This window comes from Oryctolagus cuniculus, chromosome 6, assembly GCF_964237555.1.
Source record: "Oryctolagus cuniculus chromosome 6, mOryCun1.1, whole genome shotgun sequence".
NCBI classification, from domain to species: domain Eukaryota; kingdom Metazoa; phylum Chordata; class Mammalia; order Lagomorpha; family Leporidae; genus Oryctolagus; species Oryctolagus cuniculus.
The window spans coordinates 24,137,466-24,157,491 of NC_091437.1; the positions used below are offsets into that span (position 1 = coordinate 24,137,466).

A 20,026-nucleotide genomic window follows, 5' to 3' on the forward strand; every position below is an offset into this window, starting at 1 on the left:
GAGCTTTGTAGCCTTAAGGAATGGATGAGGAAAGGAAGATGTGAAGATTTAATAAGGAAAGGTAGTCTGAGAAACTCCCAGGCTTGATGTTTGCCAATTGTAAGTCTAGGGATTTCATGTACTCATATTCCCCCATAGCCAGGATGTGACTGATGATCAGATGGGAGAAGTGTCTTTTTTTGTAATCCATTTTTGTCAGCTATGATTCATTCTGATTCTTCTAATTGATGCTGAAAATTCTGTGTCTTGTTCAGCTATCGGAAAGAGACTGAGAGACCTTGTTTTTGTCCTGGGAAAGGACTGATAGGCCCAGTGGAGTAATTTGCTTTTCTCTTGATCAAGCAGCCATGACACAGGGTAGATCATTATATAATAGTATTAATAAGGTGGTCATGGTGGTGGTAATAGTAGTAGCAATTAGCATTTAGTGAGCACTTACGGAGCAAGCCCTTTCATAACTATGCAGTGATTCCTTCAGAGAGTTAGACAATGCTACTAACCCTCTAAGTGTACTTACAGGTTTACAGATGCAGAAACCAGGACTTAAAAGGGAAGTAACACATAGGATCACATAGCTGATAAAGACTTGGAAAAAGGTAAAAAGATGAAAGATAGTTGGGGAGTGATAATGAACATAATAAAAATAGAAGAAAGCCTAGGTGGTTCATTATTTATAATTTTTTTTTATAATTTATTTTATTTATTTGAAAGGGAGAGAAGGAGACATTTTAATCCACTGTTTAACTCCCCAAATGGCTACAGCAGCCAGGCTGAACCAAACTGAAGCCAATATCCTGGAACTCCATCTGGGTCTCCCATGTGGGTGGCAGATATCCAAGTACTTGGGCTGTCTTTGCTGTTTTCCCAGCACATTAGTAAGGAGGCAAATGAGAAGCCAAGCAAATGAGACTCAACTGGTGCTCCAGTATGGGAAGCCTGCTTTGCTGTGTCATAGGCCATACCTCAACTATCTCCTGCAACCCAGACCCCTCATCCAGTATTTAACAGGTAGTTTTGTATAGTGGTTGAACCTTGGTTCTGGAGCCAACTTTGTGAGCCTGAATCTTGGGTTTACTGCATACTACCAGTGTGACCTCAAGAAAGACCTTTTTGTGAATTAGATTGCTCACCTGTAAAATTAGAGTAATAATGCCAGCCTGATAACATTGTTGAGGGGCTTAGATGAATCAATGCATGAAAAAGAACTTAGGTTAAAACAGCTGGCCTAAATATCAGTTCTAATAGAATTATCAGTTGTAATAGAATAATACATTCTAGATAGGGGAAAATGATGGAGAGAAAATTTTTAAAGAAGTACTACTAGAACAATTCTCATAACTGAAAATTGAAAGAGCACAGTGATAAAATAATCAGAACAAGGTTCAGTAAAGGACCCATGTGAGGAATTTGAGTATATTATAGAAGAAAAGATATATTACAAAGGGTTGGAAATCAGAATATTGGGTTTCTCAGTGCAAGTGTGGATTTTAGAAGAAAGTGAAGCACTATTCAAGTTTCAGATGGAAAATGTTGTCAGGAATTCTGCCTCCAAATAGACAAAACCAAATTATTTTCATGCAGGCGAGGGATCGAAAACTTTTATCTTCCTTAAGCTTTTTGAAGAGGTCAGTTGAGGATGAGGCCCTGAGAATGCCATCCAGCCAAAAGGAAGGAAGGTTTGAAAGAGTTAAGTAGCAACCAGTCTGGGTTGGAACATGAAGATGGAAGACCTAGGGGAAGATGTGCGATCAGTAAATTACTTGTGACCCGTGGCATCTGAAAAATAGTATTGATAGGCATTTGATAGATCTGTTGAGATTCTGGAAATGTTAGTGGCACATATTTGAAATTCAAAGAACAAGGAAATAACTTCAATGGAAGTACTGTTAAAAAAACCTAGTTCACTTGGCTCACAATGAATAACAAATATATAAATATTGGATATTGATTTAACCAGAAATGTTTATGTAGCACTTTTGTTTTATTATTATTATTATTTTATTTATTTGAAAGTCAGAGTTACACAGAGAGAGGAGAGGCAGAGAGAGAGAGAGGTTTTCCATCTGTTGGTTCACTCCCCAGATGGCTGCAACAGCCAGGAGCTGCGCCAATCCAAAGCCAGGAACCAGAAGCTTCTTCTGTGTCTCCCACACCGGTGCAGGGGCCCAAAGACTTGGGCCATCTTCTACTGCTATCCCAGGCCATAGCAGAGAGCTGGATCGGAAGAGGAACAGCTGGGACTAGAACCAGCGCTCATGTGGGATGTTGGTGCTTCAGGCCAGGGCTTTAACCCTCTACACCACAGTGCCAGCCCCATATGTAACTCTTCTGTGAAGAAAGAGATCAAGTAATACAAGAAAGCTGACTTAATTTGTTTATAAATTTTGTCTTGACAAATCAGTAATAGCCACATAAGCATATAATTTAGCTATAAGTGAAGTAAATGTTAAAAGGAACTTCTCAGTTTAGCTTTGTTTATGGTAACAGTATTGGAGGGGACTAAATTGCTGTCTTTGTTATGATTGCTTTTTAATTTTGTTATAATCTTGTCTGTCATTTTTGTAATTATTCATAGATTATTTTGTCTGAAGATAATTTTTAAAAATCTTGTGCATAGATACCATAGAAGCAAGAGAGAAGCCAGTGATTGTAGTTATGCCTCAAAGTAAATCATTACTGCTCTGAATTCCTAAGTAGTTATTTCACTAAGTCTTTCAGATTACTCCCCAGCTAAACATAGAAATTTTTGCCATCTAATGCCCTGCTCTTCACTAGCAGCTGCCCCATCATTCTGTAAGAGGAACAGCAGTTGTTAACACAGTAGAACAAAACAGTTGCAGTCCAAATGTTAACCATGCATTTACAACACTAATTGACTTACACGAAAAGAAACTGTAAACACTGACTTGCATAGCCTCTGCAAGAGAAGTATGAACTTGGTAACTAAAAACAAGCTGATTTTGTTGGTGCTGAATGATGTCAGAATCAAAGTGAGATTCTCCAAAATGAAGTTATATTGACAAACAGAGAAAGGTTGTACAAAGAGATGAATTGGTACAGTAAGAGTTTGAAGAAAGTTTGTTTTTATTTGAAGAGTTCGAAGGTTTGTTTTCATTTCCTGTAGGGAAAGGTAATCAAATATTTGCATGTGATTGATGATTTGATGTTTCAGGAAACCGAACATTTTAATTACATTAACATTTACTGTTTTTAAAAAAATCTGTTAAAATGTCTAAATACTTGAGTATGTTTTCATTATGATCATATTTAGAAGGGTGATTTTAAATGGAAGGTATGTATGGAAAGAATGTTACTGTTTGTGGAGAATTGTTTAGGAGAAAATCTTTCTGATGGATATAAAATGTGAAGATATCTCTCACACTAAGAAAGATGAAAGTGTTCACAATTAGAAACCTGGAGGTTTCTAGTAACCCACCTCAACTTCACTGTAGTGTTACCTCCCAGATCAGTTCCTAGACTAGTTAACCATTAACAAATTAATCACCTTTCTCCTCTACCTCTCCCTATTAGCACCCCTACATGAAATTCTCCAGATTCTTTTTTTAAAAAAAATTTTAAAAGTTTATTTGAAAGGCAGAGTTAGAGAGACGCAGTGGGTGGGGAGACACAGAGAGATCTCTTTCATCCATCTGAGTTCTCTCAAGTGGGTGGCAGCAGTCATAGTCCGCTGTATTCACAGGCCCATTAGTAGGGAGCTGGATCAGAAGAGGAGCAGCTTGGACTAATCAGTGCTCAGATGAGATGCTGGAGTCAGATGGTGGCTTAACCCTCTGTGCCATAGTGCTGACCCCCTCCTGATTCTTTAAGGCCCAATCAGATGTTGTCTTTCCCACAGGATTTTGGTGGATTCCATACTAGCTGGGAGTGCTCACCCCTTTTGAATTCCTATTGCATTACATTTTCTGTATTATGATTGCTTTAAAATCTGCCTTAAATCCTGTAGAACAGGAATGCTGTCTTTGTTGCATTTTATGTCTTTTAGGGTGCCTTAACAGACTAAATGCTTTCAGAGTTTTTGATGTAGTATTAGGTAAAGATGGATTCAGGGTTCTACAAAACAGCCCTTCCTAAAAGTAAGTTGTTTTAATAGGTTTGCAATTGTATGTAATTCCTTTATCGACTCTGTCATGTGGATAGGGATGTTTCTGACAGAAAATTCTTTGATTTTTGTCTTTCAGTCTTACCTCCAGTATTAGTGCCTCGTCATAATGAATTCAATCCACAACACAGCCTTCTGGTTCAGTTTCGGAACTTGAGCCATAACGAACCACACATGCCGCAGAATGCCACGTTTCCAGATTCTTTCCACCAGCCCAACAACACTCCTTTCCCCTTATCTCCAAACAGCCCCTATCCGCCTTCCCCTGCTAGCAGCACGTATCCCAATTCCCCGGCAAGTTCTGGACCGGGAAGTCCCTTTCAGCTCCCAGGTAAGACTTCATTTTATTTTTATTCTCCCTGTGGGCTCTTTGGGCAGATGTTATATGTGAAGAGCTAGCTATTCCTGAGCCTTTTCTTAGATAATTGATTTTCAGAAGAGTGTGGATATTCTTTCTTGTTGTATACCTTATATTTAAAATAAGGAGGTTCAGTGTTTCCTGTAAAGTTTTTTCATGTAATTTTTAATACAAAGGACAATTAGTAGTCTTTTCTATAACTGACAAAGTTTTTAAATTTGCTAATGCGTGCCACATACAGACATCATTTTGTTACTCTGTCAATAAATTGTCAGTCATGTAAGATTCTTGTATCTCCTGTGGTGAAATATCATTTGATGAAGGTTTTTTTTTTTTTTGGTTTTGTTTTTAGTGTGTATATTTTTTAAGGGGCATCAAATACCAGCTGTTTAACTTTCTATTAGAAATTTACTCAAAGAAATGTTCAGGGAGTTTCATGTATGAGATATATGAAATTTGTTCACTTTGAAAACTAAATTAATTAATTAAAAACCCAAATGGTCATACATTCTATTAGATTCAGTGCTGATTATAGCTCTCTCTCAAATGTGTTTTATACAAACCTTGAGGTAAAAGACAAATTATATTCATTATTTATAGTTACCGAGACAAAGAAATATAACCATGGCTTTTGTAAAGATTTTTTTTTTTTTTAAATTTACATTTATCTATTTGAAAATCGGAGCTACACAGAGAGAGGAAAGGCAGAGAGAGGGGGGGGGGGGTCCTACATCTGATGGTTCACTCCCCGGTTGGCCGCAGTGGCCGGAGCTGCGCTAGTCTGAAGCCAGGAGCCAGGAGCTTCTTCTGGATCTCTGACACAGGTGCAGGGGCCCAAGGACCCAGGCCATCTTCCACTGCTCTCCCAGGCCACAGCAGAGAGCTGGGTCAGAAGTGGAGTAGCCAGGAATTGAACTGGCGCCCATATGGGATGTCGGCGCTTCAGGCCAGGGTATTAACCCACTGCACCAAAGCATCGCCACCCCCCTTTTTTTTAAAACTTATTTTGCAAAGACTTTTCAACCACAAGTGTTGGAATTCAAGAGATTTTCTGGTTAACATTAAATTTCTTCATCAAATTATCATCTCATGACATACAACAGCTGTTTCTGTACATTGCAAAAGAATCGTAGAATTGCTGTTGGTGTTGATGGCAAAATTGGAAGGGTCACAATTTTATATTCTTTTAAATAACAATATACACTATGTGATGATTTGATAATTTAGATGTGTTTGTAGTTTACACATAACCTCAAACAGAATAACCTATTTTTCCAATAGATTTTTTCAGCAGCTATAGTTTCTCTGAACATTATTGTAAGTAAATAACGGGAAAATTCTTGACCTTGAAATTTTTTCATTTTAGTGAATTTTAGCACTGAACTTAGTATCCTGATTTATCGGGGATCTAGGCTTAGTAGATGTGAGCTTATTATGTTTTCAGCAGCTATTTAATGTGTTTTTCCCCCTTTCTGTTGGCCATAGGATAGTGTCCTGAATTTTTTTATGTGTAATTTTCAGTAAAGACCCTGCTGGTAACCTTAGGAATTTTTAAGTGCTTTCAGTGTGATAACTTGTGTGGGTTTAAGAGTTTAACTGTTATTTTGGGACTTTAACCTCTCTCATTTTCTTCCTCTAAGCTGATACACCTCCTCCTGCTTATATGCCCCCTGATGATCAGATGGGTCAAGATAATTCACAGCCGATGGATACAAGCAATAATATGATTCCTCAGGTTATGCCCAGTATATCCAGCAGAGGTAAGAGAAGTACTTACCATCTGTATCTTGTTGCTGCTGTTTTAGTATTTAAACTTCTTGGCCACATTTTAAAAATCACTTGATTGAAGTATAGTTTATATACTATAAAACTGATCCATTTTAAGTGTATGGTTCAGTGATTTTGATAAATGTGTACAATTTTGCACAATATACTTTCAAAACATTTCTATAACCCTTTAAAAGATCCTTGTGCATCTGTATGTGTATCCCTATCCCATCCCCAGGTCCGTGCACACTCTAATCTGGTATCTGTATGTACAAATTTACCTTCTCTGAACATTTCGTGTCAATAGAATCAGATAACACGGATAAAGTTTTCAAGGTTAGTTCATGATAGAGTATATCAATAGTTTGTTCTTTTTTATTGCTAACCTTTTTGCTGCCATCTTATGTTTATCCTTTTGAATTATTCCCAGATTTTTTTTAGTACAAGCAATTCTTTTATGAATATTTGCATACAGATCTTTGTATGGGCATTGTTTTTATATTTGTCTCTCAGGCTGCTAGTGCTGGAGTTGCTGAGTCATAAGATAAACTTAACTATTTAAGAAAAGCCACCAAAGTTCTCCACAGTGGCAGCACAATTTATTTTCTCATTACCCTTGTTTAAGGGTTTCTGACGTCTCCTTAACATTTGTTTTTCTTGTCTGCCTTTTTGATGATAGACATTGTATCTATGTGTGAAGTGTTCATTGTAGTTTTTTTTTTATTAATTTGTTTTATTTAAAATGAAAGAGTTACAGAGAGAGAGAGAGAGAGACAGAGAAAGTCTTCTTCTATCTGCTGGTTCACTCCCCAAATGGCTTCAAGGGCCAGAGCTGAGCTGATCCGAGGCCAGGAGCCAGGAGCTTTTTATGTGTCCCCCCCCCACCCCCACCCCGCCGGGTGCAGAGGCCCAAGGACTTGGGCCATCCTCTGCTGCTTTTCCAGGCACATTAGCAGGGAGCCGAATTAGAAGTGAAGCAGCCAGGACTCGAACCAGCACCCATATGGATGCCAGTGCCTCAGGCTGGGGCTTTAACCTGCTTCGCCACAGTGCCAGACTCTCATTATTAGTTTTAATTTGCATATCCCTAATGATGTTGAGTATGTGAAAAATAAATTTATTAGCCATTCATGTCACTTCTTTGAAATGTTTACTTTAAATCTTATGCCCGCTGGCTTGTTTGTTTCCTTACTGAATTTATTATAAGATTTTTTATATACTCTGACTATGACTTCTTTATCAGATATGTTGTAAACATTTCTTTGAGTTTGTAGACTTCTTTTCATCTTTTACTGGTGTCTTTTGAAGTGTAATAGCTTTCAATTTTGATGAAGTCCAGTATATTGATGATAATGCTCTGATGTTGCATATCAGATGTTTTTTCTATCCCAAGGGTCATGAACATATTTTCTTATGTGGTCTTCTCAGTGTTCTAGTTTTAACCCTTAAATTTAGGTCTGTGATTAATTTCAAACTATGTTTGTGTGTGGTTTATAACAGATCTTTAAAGTAATTTGTGAGTGTGAAGAAATCCAGTTGGTTCTAGCATCATTTGATGGAAAAGATACTGTTTCTCCATTGAATGTAAATCTTGATCAGAAATGAATTTATTATAAATGTAAGGATTTATATCAGAATTCTGATGGCCTTGACCATTAAAGCTTTATAGAAAGGATATTTTCCTCCCTTTTTTTTCTGTTGTAAAATACACATAACATTGTCATCTTAGCAGATTTTTTTACTTTTATAATGTATTTACTTGAGAGGCAGAGAGAGAGAGAGAGGCAGAAAGATAGACACAGAGCTCCTGTCTCGTGGTTTGTGCCCCAGTGCCCACATTGGTTGTCAGGGCTGAAGCTCAGTCCAAGTCTCACAGAGGTGGCAGGACCCGAATCTCTTGAGCCATCACTGTTCCTGATAGGAGCCTGAGCCCAGAATTGAACCCAAACACTCGAATTAGGGATGAGAGTATCCCCAACCACTAGACTACAGATCTGTGAACCTTAACTATTTTTAAATGTAGAGTTCAGTAGCATTATGTACATTTGTAATGTGTGACCAATACCACTCATCCACCTTCATAATTCTTCACCTTGTAAAACTGAATCTGTATACCCATTCTCCCTTTCCCCCTTCCCCAACCCTGGCAGCCTCCATTCTATTTTCTGTCTCTGTGATTTTGACTATCCTTAAGTGTCTCATGAGTGTAATTGTATAGTATTTGTTTCTTTGTGACTTGCTTATTTCACGTAGCATTAATATTCTTAGGGTTCATCCATATTTTATCATATGTCAGAATTTCATTCCTTTTTGAAGCTGAATAATAATCAGTATACGTATATACCAGATTTGTTTTTCTGGTCATCCATTGATGAATGGTTGGCTTATTTCCACTTTTTGGTTATTGTGAATAATGCTGCTATGAACATCAGTGTACCAAGAACCTCTTTAAGACCCTGCTTTCAGTTCTTATGAGTGTATACCCGGAAGTGAAACTGCTGTATTATATGGTAATTATATTTTTAATTTTTTGAGAACCAGGCATACTGTTCTCCATGCAGCTGTAATATGTTATGTTCCCACCTATGCTGTACTAGGGTTCTAGTTTTCCACATCCTTGCCAGTGCTTGTTATTTTGCTTTTTGAGGGGGTAGTAGCCATCCTAATGAGTGTGAAGTGGTATCTCTTTGATTTGCATTTCTCTAATGACTTGTGCTGTTGAGCATCTTCTCATGTGCATGTCTTCTTTGGAGAAATGTCTGTTCAAATACTTGTTCACTTTTGAATTGGGTTTTTTGTTACTGAGTGATAGGAGTTTTAAAACATATTGTGGATATTAATCCTTACCAGACACATGATTTGCAAATAATTTCCTCAATTTTAGTAAGTTTTAAAGTGAGAAGTGTTAGTCCTCTAGTTTTGTTGTGATTTTAAAAAAAAATTTTTGGCTCTTCTGTGTTCTTTGTACTTACATATAATTTTGGTATTAATTTGTCAGTTTCGGCCCATACAAATTCCTTGGACTTTAGGAGAGATCACATTGAATCTCTATGTCAATTAGGGAAGCTTTGTCATCTTAACATAGAATCTTCTTTGATATAGATATGAAGTATCTCTATTTTTATCTTCTCAGTTCTCATTATGTATGTCTTGCATTTCCACTTCTCTTTAAACCTGTTCCTGAATTAATAGAATTCCTTTTTAATTTATTTTTGAATTCTTCTTTATTGGTTATAGGAATTCAGTTGATTTTTGAATGTTAATCTTTACTACCCATGACCTTGCTGAGCTCATTTCTTAGAGATAGTATGGTAGGTGTTTCTGGTGGTGTATGTGGATTCTTAGAGTTTACTACATTCTCAGGGCTTGTAAATGTCGTGTATGAATCAAAACAGCTCTATTTGTTCATTTTCAGTCAGGATGCCTATAACTTCTCTCTTTCTTTACCTTTGCCAAAGGGTATCTTTGAAAAACTGACAGCTCTCATAATGTATTGCTTTCCCCTTATTATTAGGAATAAGACAAGGATGTCTGCTCTTACTACTTCTGTTTCTCGTTGTTCAAGAAGATCTAGCTAGTAAACAACTTTTATTCCTAGTTTGTGGTAAATTGTTATGGTGAATGGGTGTTGAATTTTGTCAGTTTTTTTTTTTTTATCAAATCATGTGGTTTTAAAATTATTTATATTTGGTAATAACAGTATATTACATTAATTTTCTGATGTTAAATTAGTTTTGTAATTCTGGGATAAATCCTACTTGCTCCTTATATAATCCTTTTTATATACTGCTGCATTAGGTTTACTAATATTTTATTGAATGTTTTAGTTTGCTTATTCATGGAGGATTTTGTTTTGTAGCTTTCTTGTGATCTCTTTGTTTGGTACGAATATCATGGCAGTAATAGCTTCATGGAGTGAGTTGAGAAGTGTTCCATCCTATTTCTGGAAGAGTGAAATAGTGGTGTTACTTCTTCATTCAGTAGTTGCTAGGTTTTATTGGTGAAGCTTTCACAAAGACTTGGACTTGGAAGAATGATGTTTATTTACTGATACAGTTAATTGTTACATGACTATTCAGATTTTCTACATTTTTCTTGAATCAGTTTTGGCACTTTGTGTCTTTAAGAGTTTGTCCATTACATTGATATTGTCTAATGTTGGCATATGGTTTCTCATAATATTCCTTTATTAATTATTTTAATATATGTAGAGTTGGTAGTGATGTCTTCATTTCTGATTTTGGTAGTTTGTGTCTTTTTTTTTTTTTTTTTTTTTGGTTGGTTTAGCTAAGGGTATGTCAATTTTGATGATTTTTTTTTTCAATAAACCAGCTTTTAGTTTTCAGTGATCCCTTCTCCACCTTCTCTTTTAATGATTTCTACTCTTATCTTTTTGTTTAAAAAATTCTGCCTGCTTTACGTTTAGTTTGTTCTTTGTATACTTTGTTTTTTAGTTTTTTTTTTTTTAAGATTTATTTATTTATTTGAAAGTCAGAGTTACAAGAGAGAGAAGAGGCAGAGAGAGAGAGAGAGAGGTCTTCCATCTGCTGGTTCACTCCTCAATTGGTGGCAACTGCTAGAGTTGCGCTGATCAGGAGCCAGGAGCTTCTTCCGGGTCTCCCAGGCGGGTGCAGGGGACCAAGGACTTGGGCCGTCTTCTGTTGCTTTCCCAGGCCATAGCAGAGAGCTAGATTGGAAGTGGAGCAGCCGGGACCCAAACTAGCTCCCCTATGGGATCCTGGCACTTCAGGCGGTGCCTTTACCTGCTATACCACAGCGCCAGCCCTTGTATACTTTCTTAAGGTAGAATCTTGGGTTACTGATTTTTTTTTTTTTAATTTATTTTATTGATTTGAAAGGCAGAGTTAGAGAAGGCAGAGAAGGGGAGAGAGACAGAGAAAGAAAGAGATCGTCCATCTGTTGTTTACTTCTTGAATGGCCACAATGACCAGAGCTGGTCAGGGTTGAAGCTAGGAGCCAGGAGCATCATCCAGGTCTCCCACGTGGTTGTAGGGGCCCAAGCATTTGAGCAGCCAGGACTCGAACTGGCACTCATATGGGATGCTGGCATTGCAGGTGGTGGCTTAAACTACTGTGACACAACAACAGCCCCTGATTCTACTATTCAAAATAGTTTTCTTACAACCACAGCTTTGGTTGCTGTGTTCCTTAAAATAAGACATATTTTATTTTTATTCAGTTCCAGGTATTTTTCAAAATTTATTTATTTATTTATTTGGAAGTCAGAGCCAGAGAGAGAGAGAAGGAAGGAGGGCGAGAGAGAGCGCGAGAGAATCAGCTGATCAATCTTCCATCTACTGGTTCACTCCACAGATGGCCAGGATGACTGGGGCTGAGTCAAGCTGAAATCAGGAGCCAACAGCTTCATCTGGGTCTCCCACTTAAGTGCAGGGCTCTGAGCACTTGGGCATTCTTCAGCTGCTTTTCCGGGGCCATTAGCAGGGAGCTAGATCAGAAGTAGAGCGGCTGGAACAGGAAGTAATCTGCATATGGGTTTCTGGCATTACAGCTGCTGGCTTTATCCACTGTGCCACAACAGTAGCTCCCAGTTTTAAATATTTTTTTAAAGACTTATTTATTTTACTTGAAAGAGTTACACAGAGAAGGAGCAGCAGGGGGCAGGGGGTCAGGGGTTGGGGGTGTCTTCCATCGCTGGTTCACTCTTCAGTTGGCCGCAGCTATGCAAGCCAAAGCCAGGAGCCAAGAGCTTCTTCCAGATCTCCCACATGGGTGCAGGGGACTAAGCACTTGGGCCATCTTCTAATGCTTTCCCAGGCCATAGCAGAGAGCTGGATCAGAAGTGGAGCAGCTCACTCGGACTTACCCCTAATGATAGAGCTAGAAAAGTGCCAGGGGATTCCAAATCAATCCCATCAAGGTGGCATGTACCAATGTCATCTCACTAGTCAAAGTGATCAGTTTAAGTTCATAATTGATCATAAAGATAGGTTTAAGTGTCAGAGGAATCACATAAACAAGACTAGTGTCTGCTAATAATAACTGATAGAATTAAAAAGAGAGAACGATCCAATATGGGTAGTGGGATACACAGCAGACTCATAGAATGGCAGATGTCCTAAATAGCACTTGGGCCTCAGAATCAGCTCTTAAGGCATTCGGATCTGGCTAAAAAGCCCATGAGAGTTTCTCAGGCATGGAAAGCCAATACACTGTGGCAAAACAAACAAACAAACAAAAAAACACAAACACCTAAATGAAGGATCTCTGTGAGTGATATCCCAGCGGAAAGAATAGGGCATCAAAGAAGGAGGTACCTTTCTTAGAAGGGAGGAGAGAACTTCCACTTTGATTATGGCCTTGTCTAAATAAGGTCAGAATTTGAACTCAAGAGGCTTCCATAGTCTTGGCAGCTCATGACAAGAGCCTCGGGTGATTACTGATGTCATAAATAAGAGTGTCAATTGTTAAAACAACAACAAGAGTCCCTGTGTACTTACTCCCCATGTAGGATCTCTGTCCTTAATGTGTTGTACTATGCAAATTAATGGTAAAACTAGTACTCAAACAGTACTTTATACTTTGTGTATCTTTGTGGGTGCAAACTGTTGAAATCTTTACTTAGTATATACTAAGTTGATCTTCCGTATATAAGGATAATTGAAAATGAAAAAAAAGTATATGAGAGCATCATGCATAGCCTGGCCTGAATTTGCTGCCACTGTGATCTTGAACTTCCTGCCTCCAGAATGATAAATAAATTTCTGTTAAATGTCTTAGCCTGTGGTGTTTTGTTGTATCAGCCTGCAGCACCTAAGACAGAAATTGGCCTCAGGGGTGGGGTGCTGTTTTAACAAATATCTGAAAAATGCGGAAGCGACTTTGGAACCAGGTAATAGATAGAATTTTGAGGTCCATATTAGAAAAAAGCCCTGCTGTGAGTGGCAGGTGCCTGAGTACCTGGCCATCTTTTGGTTTCTCAGGCATGTTAACAGGAAGCTGGACAGCAAGCAGAGCAGCTGGGACTCAAAGCAGCGATCCAGTGTGGGACATCAGTGTGGCAAATGGTGGCTTAACCTACTGTGACACTACACAGTGTTGAAGGAGTGGCCTAGTTTCTCCTATGACTACTCATGGTGAAATTTAAAGAGAAATGAAAAAGGAATTAAGCAGAAAGGAACCAGAACTTTATTAAAAATTTGGAAAATTTTCATTCCCTTTATATTACAGAAAATGAGAAAAATGTGTTCAAAAGAGAACAGTAGAGGTTTTGCTGATAGACTAGTTGGTGAGATTGGTGTGGGTGTGAACCATGAGTGTGATCAGGCAGCCATTCCAACAGGGCACAGCTCAGTTTGAACTGAAGGCAGCAGAGACTGGTTGGAATGAAGAAGGCTGTCGTATTTCTTAAATTCTATAGGACAGGTCAATAAAGATACTTTACTAAAAACTTGTAGTGTTCTTCAGAAGACAAAAAGTGGCCTTGAAACTGATAGATTGTCAGGATTGCTGCCTTGGTTTCCACAGACTGGCTGTCCTCTGAAGCCTTGTACCTGGAGCTGAGTGTGCCCCGATCCCACCTCTCCACCCCCAGCACGTAACTGGTTTCACAGGTTTCACAGGTTGAGGTTTTGCCCAAGTCTCACCCACTTCTAACTTAAATGAAACTGGACTTTAGACCTGAGATGCTGATAGGAGTTAAGACCAGGGGCTGTTCCGATGGAGTTACTTATATTCTACCTGTGAAAGACATGAATTTTCAAGGGCTAAGCATGGAATGCTCAGACGGTTGCACATTCGTACATTGAAGCCCTAACTGCTAATGTGTTGGTGTTTGGAGATGGGGCCTGTGGGAGGTAATTAGGTGTATATGAGTTCATGAGGGTGGAGTCCTCATGATGCATTTTCTTAAAAAAAAAAAAAAAAAAAAAAAAAAAAGACTTAGTTCCGGGGCTGGCGCTGTGGTATAGTGGGTTAACGCCCTGGCCTGAAGCGCCGGCATCCCATATGGGCACTGGTTCAAGACACAGCTGCTCCTCTTCTGATCCAGCTCTGTGCTGTGTCCTGGGAGAGTGGTAGAGGACGGCCCGAGTCCTTGGGCCCCTGCACCCACGTGGGAGGCCTAGAGGAAGCTCCTGGCTTCAGATTGGCACAGCTCTGGCCGTTGCAGCCGGTTTGGGAGTGAACCATCGGATGGAAGACCACCCTCTCTCTTTATCTCTCTGCGTAACTCTTTCAAATGAATAAAGTCTTAAAAAAGAAACCAATTTATTTATTTGAAAGTCACAGTTACAGAGAGGGTGAGGAGAGACAAATATTTATTCCATCTGCTGGTTCACTCCCCAATGGCCATAGTGGCCAGCATTGAGCAGGCCAAAGCCAGGAACTGGAAACTTCTTCATGGACTCTTATGTGGGAACAGGGGCCAAAGGATTTAGGCCATCTTCTGCTGTTTTGTCCAGGCTATTAGCAGAGAACTGGTTTGGAAATGGAGCAGCTGAGACATGAACCGGCGCCCATATGGGATGCTGGCGTCACAAGTAGCACCTTTACCTGTGTGCTACGTCACAATGCTGGCCCCCTCATGATGGGTTTAGTGCCCTGTTAAGAAGAGAAAGACTGCTCTTTCTCTGTTTGCCCACACTGAGACACAGTCCTGTGAGCACACGTATCAGAGGGCATTTGTCTCAAATTGGGAAGTGAATCCTTGCAAATTTGCCAACACCTTGATCTTTGACTTCCCAGGGCTCTGAGAAATAAATTTCTGTTGTTTCAACTAGTTCAGTTTTGGCATTTTTTTAAAGCAGCCCAAGCAGGCTGAAACTTTGGCCAGTCCTTGTGTTAGCATAGTTTTAAAAATTGTCATGCTCAAGCTTATTTCTAGTGTTTTTTGGATGTAGGCTCAAAGCCAGGAAGGACAGTGAGACTTGAATGAAAAAGTGAACATTTTCTTTTTCATGCAGTGTCTGGGTTGGGTTAAAGGGTAAACATGTAAAGAATCTTGACTTTCTTATAATTCTTTACTAAACTTTTTTTTCTGGTTTGTTCACAGATGTTCAGCCTGTTGCTTATGAGGAACCCAAACACTGGTGTTCAATTGTCTACTATGAGTTAAACAATCGTGTTGGGGAAGCTTTTCATGCATCTTCTACTAGTGTGTTAGTAGATGGATTCACAGACCCTTCCAATAACAAAAGTAGATTCTGCTTGGGGTTATTGTCAAATGTGAATCGTAATTCGACAATTGAAAACACTAGGCGACACATTGGAAAAGGTAATGTTTTCATTTGTCCTTTACTCTTCTTGTTGTGTATAGCACTAAGGTTTCTAGAAGCATATAAAGCTTAAGGCATGACTTCTACTTCAAATTACTTATTTTAGAGGATGTATTACTCAAAGATAACAATGAATCCCCTCTTCCTTGTCCAACTTAGCTTTTCTTTGTAGTACTAAGGCTGTGAAACCATCTTACTTTTTGAGTGTTATCCTTATTTGAATATAAGTTGTACAGAAATTTGCCTTGTTCATAACAGTATCCTTGGTGGTTAAAACAGGGCCTGGCTTATAGTAAATACACAGGAAATACTCATGCAGCATAGAAATGCAGGTGAAGGATGAGAATAACTATGGTATTTATGAAGTATCTGGGATTGTCTACAGGTCTCTGAGTATCACAGTGGTGGAGAAACAGTTAGATGTGGGAATCCAGAGTGAGGGATGCTGTCTTAAGTGGCTTTGCCACAGATGCTAGTAATGAGGTTTTGCTTATAATGAGCCCTGCGAAACAGTTGCCCCTGTACACAAGGCCCTTCTCCCACTGCAGTTTGCACCATGGCATGCCCACGCAGTCAGGAAGCAGGCCTGTCGCAGGCAGACTGTGTTGCCTGTTTTCTTGAGGATTAGCTTTTACCCCGGCTGCTTTTTTGCTTTTTGACATGACTCTTGGTCTAAAACAAGAACAAAAATAAGTAAAATTTTCATGAGATTTGTTATAGGAGATATTTTTTAAAACTACTCTGCCAAAAATAAGTTGTAAGCTAAGTTTTGATTCTTTTTACTGCCAAGTTGCCATGATTTTTAAGGTGAATTGCCTCACTTCTGTGCATTGTTCCCCACCCCTCACCCCCCACTACAATAGAAATAATTTAAGGTAAATCTACGTGGTGAATTCTGAAATCCTGGAATTAATTTTCCCCTTTTTCCTAGTATATAGTTCTAAAACCCTTTCTTTAATGGGTCAGTTTTATTTGCTTGGAAATAAAGCAGTTTTTAATACCACAGCCTGATACTCATTCTCAAATAATGTATACCATTTAGAATATATACAGTGGCAGAGTTCTGCTTTGGAGCCTAGTAAAATCCTCTAAGATCTGTTAAGAGCAGGTTTCTGTTAATAGAATATGATACTGGTTAACTTAGAAAACAAAGTTAAGCCAGACACCCACCCATATGTAAAACCAGCAGAAATGTTCCATAGTAACTTAGATATGTAATTAAATGCATATTAAAAGGTTTGAAAGGATACACACCGAACTAGCAGTTTCTGCCTTTGAGGAAGAAAAATTAGTTTGAGGAGGTTAGAAGGGTAATTTGGGAAAATACTAGATGACTTTAGCTTTAGTGATAAAATACCTTTTTTTTTTAAAAAAAAAAAAAAAAGATTTATTTATTTGAAAGGCAGAGAAATAGGGAGAAAGAGAGAGAGAGATCTCTATCGGTTGTTTTACTTCCCACATGGCTGCAGGGGTGCTGATGCTGGGCCAGGCTGAAGCCAGGAGCCTGGAACTCCATCTGGATTGCCTTTGTGGGTGGCCGGGGGCCCAAGTGCTTGAGCCATCCGGGAGCTGGATTGGAAGCAGAGCAGCCAAGATTGAAAGGATGTAGGCCAGTGCAGGGAGCAGCTTAGCTCACTGTGCCACAGTACTGGCCCCAGAACTTTAAAACTTTTCCTTCCTTCCTTTCTTTCTTTCTTTCTTTTCTTTTCTTTCTTTTCTTTCTTTTCTTTTCTTTTCTTTTCTTTCTTTTCTTTCTTTTCTTTCTTTTCTTTCGTTCTAGATTTATTTTATTTATTTGAAAAACAGAGCTACCCGAGAGAGGTAGAGACAGAGAGAGATCTCGTCTTCCATTCGCTGGTTCACTCCCCAGATGGCCACAACAGCTGGAGCTGTGCCAATCCGAAGCCAGGAGCCAGGAGCCTCCTCTGGGTTTCCTACATGGGTGCAGGGGCCCACGGACTTGGGCCATCTTCTGCTGCTTTCCCAGGCCATAGCAGAGAGCTACATTGGAAGAGGAACAGCTGGGACTCGCACCAGCGCCCATATGGGATGCCGGCACTTCAGGCCAGGGCTTTAACCCGCAGTGCCACAGTGCCGGCCCCTCATTTATTTCTGTATCTAAGAAAGTTTAAAAGAAAGTAAAGGAAGTCTGCCATCCAAAATTATTCCTGTGACTTGAAATGTAACTTTTTAAATTATCAGCTGTCCTTTTCACAGAAAGAATGCAAAACTCTGCCAGGTGACTGTTTGTTTAAGTTGGTAGCAAAGAACATTCTTTTGAAAAATTATCAAAAGGCAACTTCCTTAGTGTTTTCTCATAGGGATAATAAATGATTGTTGGATAAAGTGAATGACTGCTATACTACCAGCCTGAGGCCTGACTCAGTTTTTCTGGAGCCATTTTGGGCTGAGGCTTTCATTAACTTCTTGGTGGTCTTTGGCAGCAGAAGGCCATCTAGTGGTAGCTTCCCGTTCAGATAGTCAGGAGTTTGCTGTGGCTTTGTAGGTATTTCTGATGAACTGTACAACCTCTTTGATATCAAGATAAGGCCTTACTTAATCTGACTCTCGCAATGCCTGTCTTTTGAAGGTGTCCACCTGTACTATGTTGGCGGAGAGGTGTATGCAGAATGTCTCAGTGACAGCAGCATTTTTGTACAGAGTAGGAACTGCAACTTTCATCACGGCTTTCATCCCACCACTGTCTGTAAGATTCCCAGCAGCTGCAGCCTCAAAATTTTTAACAATCAAGAGTTCGCTCAGCTTCTGGCCCAGTCTGTCAATCATGGGTTTGAGGCAGTGTATGAGCTCACCAAAATGTGCACCATTCGAATGAGTTTCGTCAAGGTGAGTTGTGATCCAAAATATGAGTTACTGTAAATATATGTAGTGTGTCTTCCTGTTATAATTAAAATTTCATCTGTTAAATAAAAGAGGATAGTTAATTTTGACCTGATTTAATAGGCTTCAAATTACATTGTTGAATTTAACATTTTAATCATATGGTAAGTCTGCATTTTCATTTTGTAATCCATGCATTATAAAGCACATCATTGTTAGTGATTTAGATGTCAAATAGGGGTTGAGTTTATGAAGCATTTCAGCTAAAAGACTGGAAAGCATTTAATGTTAAAATTTCCTTTTCAGTTATTAGCTTCAACAGTATTATTAATAGATTCTGTTACAGCATATTAGCAATGACTTAGAAAACTAAAATTATTTTTACTTGTATCTAAGCTGTAAGGTTTACACATTTATCATTTATTCTCTTGACCTGATTCCACTGACATTCCAGAGGTATGGTTCATAAACAAAAGTCTGTTCTATTCTGGTCCATCAGTTTATCAATTGACTGAAGGTAATTCCTTTCCCTCTATGAAAATATGATACATATTTTCATCTCCATTCCCCCCAGCTTCTCTACCCATCTCCCCTCCTGCCTCCCTCCCACCCCCACTGTTTTCAGAGGCCATGACTGCCACAAGCAGTGTTTAAAAAGGTAATTGTAATTATTTGAAGGACAGAGGCACACACACACACTTACTCAGAAAGCAAGAGACAGAACTCTCTCTTATCTGCTGGTTTACTCCCTGAGTGCCAGGAACAACTGGGCCTGGGCTGGAAGCCAAGAGTCAGAAAGTCAGTCTGGGTCAGGGGACCCACTTACTTAAGCTCTCCCCCATTGCCTCTCAGGTTGCACATTAACTGGAAGCCAAAAGTAGTGGTGGAGGCAGGACTCCAACACAGGCAGTCTTAGACGGGTTGTGGCAAGCAGCATCTTAATCACTCCATCTATTTTAATTTTTGGCAGGAACTTTAGGCTAAAATATTTCAGCCCAATTCATCCATTAGTTTCCCATCTTAAAGGATAATTTCTGTGTCATTGCTCAACTACATTATACATGTGTGCATTGATCAGTGTGTACATAGCTTTAAGTCACAAAGGGGAGGGAGTGCATGGGGCAGGCATTTGGCCTAGCAGTTAAGACTGTGCATTCCATGTTGGATACCTTGGTCTGACACCTGGTTCTGGCTGCTCACTGCAGCTTCCTGCTAATGAGCATCTTGGGAGGCAGGAAGCGATGGCTCAAGTGGTTAGGTGTTTGCTGTTCGTGTGGGAGACGTGAGCTGAGTTCCCAGCTCCTGGCTTCACTCACTGTGAGCATTTGGGAAGTGAACCAGTGGGTGGGAGCTCATTCTCTCTGCCTCTCCAATAAACAAATTTAATTTTAAGAAACAATAACCTGAAAACCAGGAATTTTTGTTAACAGTCTGACATGAACTTTTATGATGCTGTTTATTTGAATTTATCTCATTAAGTGAGGATGCGTTTCACTACAGAAATACTGTTCTAATTACAAGATATTATCTTACATTTCTAAAATTTCTAAGATACATTTCTGAACTATGCTGGGCATTTAGGTTTCTGTTAAGGGAGTTACATGTTATTTAAAAATTCATATAGTTTTGAATGATGAGGCTGTTTTTTTTGTCATCATTACTGTTCAATTTTATCAAAACAACAAA

General features: G+C 39.1%; 1 protein-coding gene across 6 annotated transcripts in view; it reads left to right on the forward strand.

Moving 5' to 3' along the window:
- SMAD5 (SMAD family member 5) overlaps nt 1-20,026 on the forward strand; it is a 59,790-nt gene that overhangs the window by 34,443 nt on the left and 5,321 nt on the right. For all 6 annotated transcript variants that reach the window (XM_051843411.2, XM_008255047.4, XM_051843413.2 and 3 more), the window contains 4 exons: nt 4,200-4,451; nt 6,119-6,238; nt 15,277-15,498; nt 18,090-18,346. In XM_051843411.2, the coding sequence (XP_051699371.1) occupies nt 4,200-4,451; nt 6,119-6,238; nt 15,277-15,498; nt 18,090-18,346 (851 nt within the window). The remainder of the gene's footprint in view (nt 1-4,199; nt 4,452-6,118; nt 6,239-15,276; nt 15,499-18,089; nt 18,347-20,026) is intronic.